This window comes from Guillardia theta (genome assembly GCF_000315625.1).
Source record: "Guillardia theta CCMP2712 unplaced genomic scaffold GUITHscaffold_122, whole genome shotgun sequence".
Lineage (NCBI taxonomy): Eukaryota > Cryptophyceae > Pyrenomonadales > Geminigeraceae > Guillardia > Guillardia theta.
The window spans coordinates 157,852-160,554 of record NW_005434552.1 but is presented as its reverse complement, the minus strand read 5'-3'; the positions used below and the strand labels follow the sequence as shown (position 1 = coordinate 160,554).

The following is a 2,703-nucleotide window of genomic DNA, read 5'->3' as shown; positions in this document are numbered from 1 at the left end:
CCGCCCTGCCGCCATGCGCCGGGCGTCCGCCTGGGCGTGGTGATTTTTTTAGGAGATTTTTTTGTTAGTCTTTTTTAGTCTTTGTTTGGTCGGGTAGGGTGGGTGGAGTGTAGGGGGTAGGGGTGAAATTTGAAAGTGTATGTGCGGTTTCGGCGTTTGATTTTGGTCATCCTGCAGGAGTACGGAGGGGTGCTTTAGAGGGTGTGCGGTTGGGGTAAAAGGGGGGGTAGGGGGTAGACAGACCGGATGTTCAGGGAGTGGGGGAGGGGTCCAAAAAGGGTCACGACAACCCGTACTGCATGCTCATTGCTGAATTGCTCATGGGTGATGATGATAACTTTTCTTTCAGTTTCCCTTATATTTGTCTTCTCTGATATCAATAAGATTGAATCTTGTATGGGAATCACTGCCAAATGAAATCAGCATGCATGCTTTGAAGTCGAATAATGTGTTTTTGGGCCTTTATCGTTGTTGTTCTCTGCATCTTTGAAACATCAAAACAAACTGTGCTCATTTGCAGCATTCTTCTTCACGATTCGCACTCGCAAGACAAATGGTTTGACCAAGATTGAGGTGTAAAAAAACAGCAAAGAGTATCGTCCCATCAGCAAGTTGGAGCGATTGGGATGCAGTACGGGTCGTCGTGACCCTTTTTGGACCCCTCCCCACTCCCTGAACATCCGGTCTGTCTACCCCCTACCCCTCCCTTTTACCCCAACCGCACACCCTCTAAAGCACCCCTCCGTACTCCTGCAGGATGACCAAAATCAAACGCCGAAACCGCACATACACTTTCAAATTTCACCCCTACCCCCTACACTCCACCCACCCTACCCGACCAAACAAAGACTAAAAAAGACTAACAAAAAAATCTCCTAAAAAAATCACCACGCCCAGGCGGACGCCCGGCGCATGGCGGCAGGGCGGAGAGCAAGAAGGAAGGGGAGGGAGCAGCAGCAGCAGCAGTAGACCGTCTACCCTCCCCTTCCGTCCCCAACATCACTCCAGTCATCGCCTCGACTCTCTTCTCTCGCGCCTGCCCCCCCTCGCACGAGCAAGCTCAAGCCCCCTAGAGCTCAGGTGAGGACTCGAGGACGAGGGGCCGTCCTGGCCCGGGGGTGGGTCAGAGCTCGCGGATGAGGGGCCCGAGAGACTGAGGGGATGAGCGAGCAACCCAAGGCAAGAGACTCCGTCACCGTCACCCCCAAGCGAGCAGGGGAAGGAGCAAGCGCCTACGACGTGCAGCTCGACCTCACCATCATCGAGCCTCTCTTCCACATGCGACAGAAGGACGCGGCCAAGTTCCTGGTGAGCGCGAGCGCGAGCTCGAGCAAGCTTGCTCGCATGCGCCTGACGACGCTGGCAGGGCATCTCGTTGACGACGCTCAAGCGATCTTGTCGCCTCCTCGGGGTGCAGCGATGGCCGTACGCTGAGCTGCGCGACGGGAGGGCAGGGAACCAGGCCCTGCTCCTCGGCCTCGGGGACGAGGACGAGGACGAGGACGAGGACGAGATAGGAGGAGTCGGCGGTCAGAGAGGAGCAGGGCAGGGGCAGAGGCAGGGGCCGGGGCAGGCGCGAGCGCGACGAGGAGCGGGCATGGGCAACGAGCGCCGCCCGAGCGAGATGTGCCGCCTCGCCGGGGCCCGGCGAGCGTCTGGACGGCGTCGCAGGGCAGCGGAGGAGCGGAGACGAGCAGCGCGGGGTGTCGTCAAGCAGCAGGACGACGCCGAGGATCGACGGGGAGGGAACGAGCAGCCCGCAGAGCCGGGGGGAGACACCAGGGTCGCACACAGAGTCAGCACCCGAGCCTTCCTCGCAAGCCATCGACGCGCACTGGCTGGAGTGGTACTTGTCGTGCGAGGACGAGGAGGAGATGTGAAGAGGGGAGGGAGGCCCCCCCCGGCGATGTGAAGAGGGGAGGGGCGTCAGCGGAGGCATAGAGGATAGCATACATGCTGTTGTAAGATGCAAGGAGATACAAACATAACAGCGCTGACAGAAGAAAACGTCAGCATTGATTAACCTGACCCATGTCTGCTGCCCATCCCCCGACCTCCTCCTCCTCAACGACACGACGTTGACGTCTTTGCGCTTCAGGCTCTCGCTGGCCTGCCCGCGCGCTGCCTCCTTGCTCCCTCCTGCTCCAGTCTGTTGAGTCGTCGCCTCCTCTCGCTGCTGCCCGTCGCTCTCCCTCCCATCACCGGTCGCCCTGTACTCTCTGTCCTCCCCATCGCTTGTCGGCTTGCTGCTCACTCTCCATCCGTCTCGTCCTCATCCCCGTCGCTTTCGCATTCTCCTGTCATCTGCTACCTACCCGGGAGAGTGTATGCCTGCATGCACATGTCAGACATGTCGGCACTGCATGGCTTGCCCTCTATGCCCGTATCGTCCCCTCCTGCCTGCGTCTCTATCGCTCTTCCTCTTGCCTCCCCTACTGCCCTCTCGCTTGCCTTCCCTTCTTTGTCCTCCCAATCAACTCCCGTCCCCTACGCCTCCTCCCCGCTCCCCTTCACTCTCCCCTCCCTCCTCTCCCCCCTTCCCCCCTCCCCCGTGCTCTGCCCCTGCCCGCCGACCTTCGCCTCCCGCCGCCTCCTCCCTGCGACCAACCTCCGTCGCCATGACAGGAAGGCGACAGGAGTCTCGAGGGGTGGGGGTGGTGAGGGAGCCAAACTAGGGGGGTGCATCCTCCCCCCTGCAAGCTC

The 2,703-nt window shown here is 60.0% G+C and overlaps 1 protein-coding gene across 1 annotated transcript; it reads left to right on the top strand.

The window, feature by feature from the left end:
* Positions 1-1,161: 1,161 nt before the first annotated feature.
* On the top strand, positions 1,162-1,880 carry GUITHDRAFT_118183 (hypothetical protein; the record flags this gene model as incomplete). The annotated part of the gene is made up of 3 exons (XM_005822616.1): positions 1,162-1,308; positions 1,367-1,529; positions 1,672-1,880. 3 exons carry the CDS (start codon positions 1,162-1,164, stop codon positions 1,878-1,880), a joined length of 519 nt encoding a protein of 172 aa, XP_005822673.1.
* Positions 1,881-2,703: the final 823 nt, after the last annotated feature.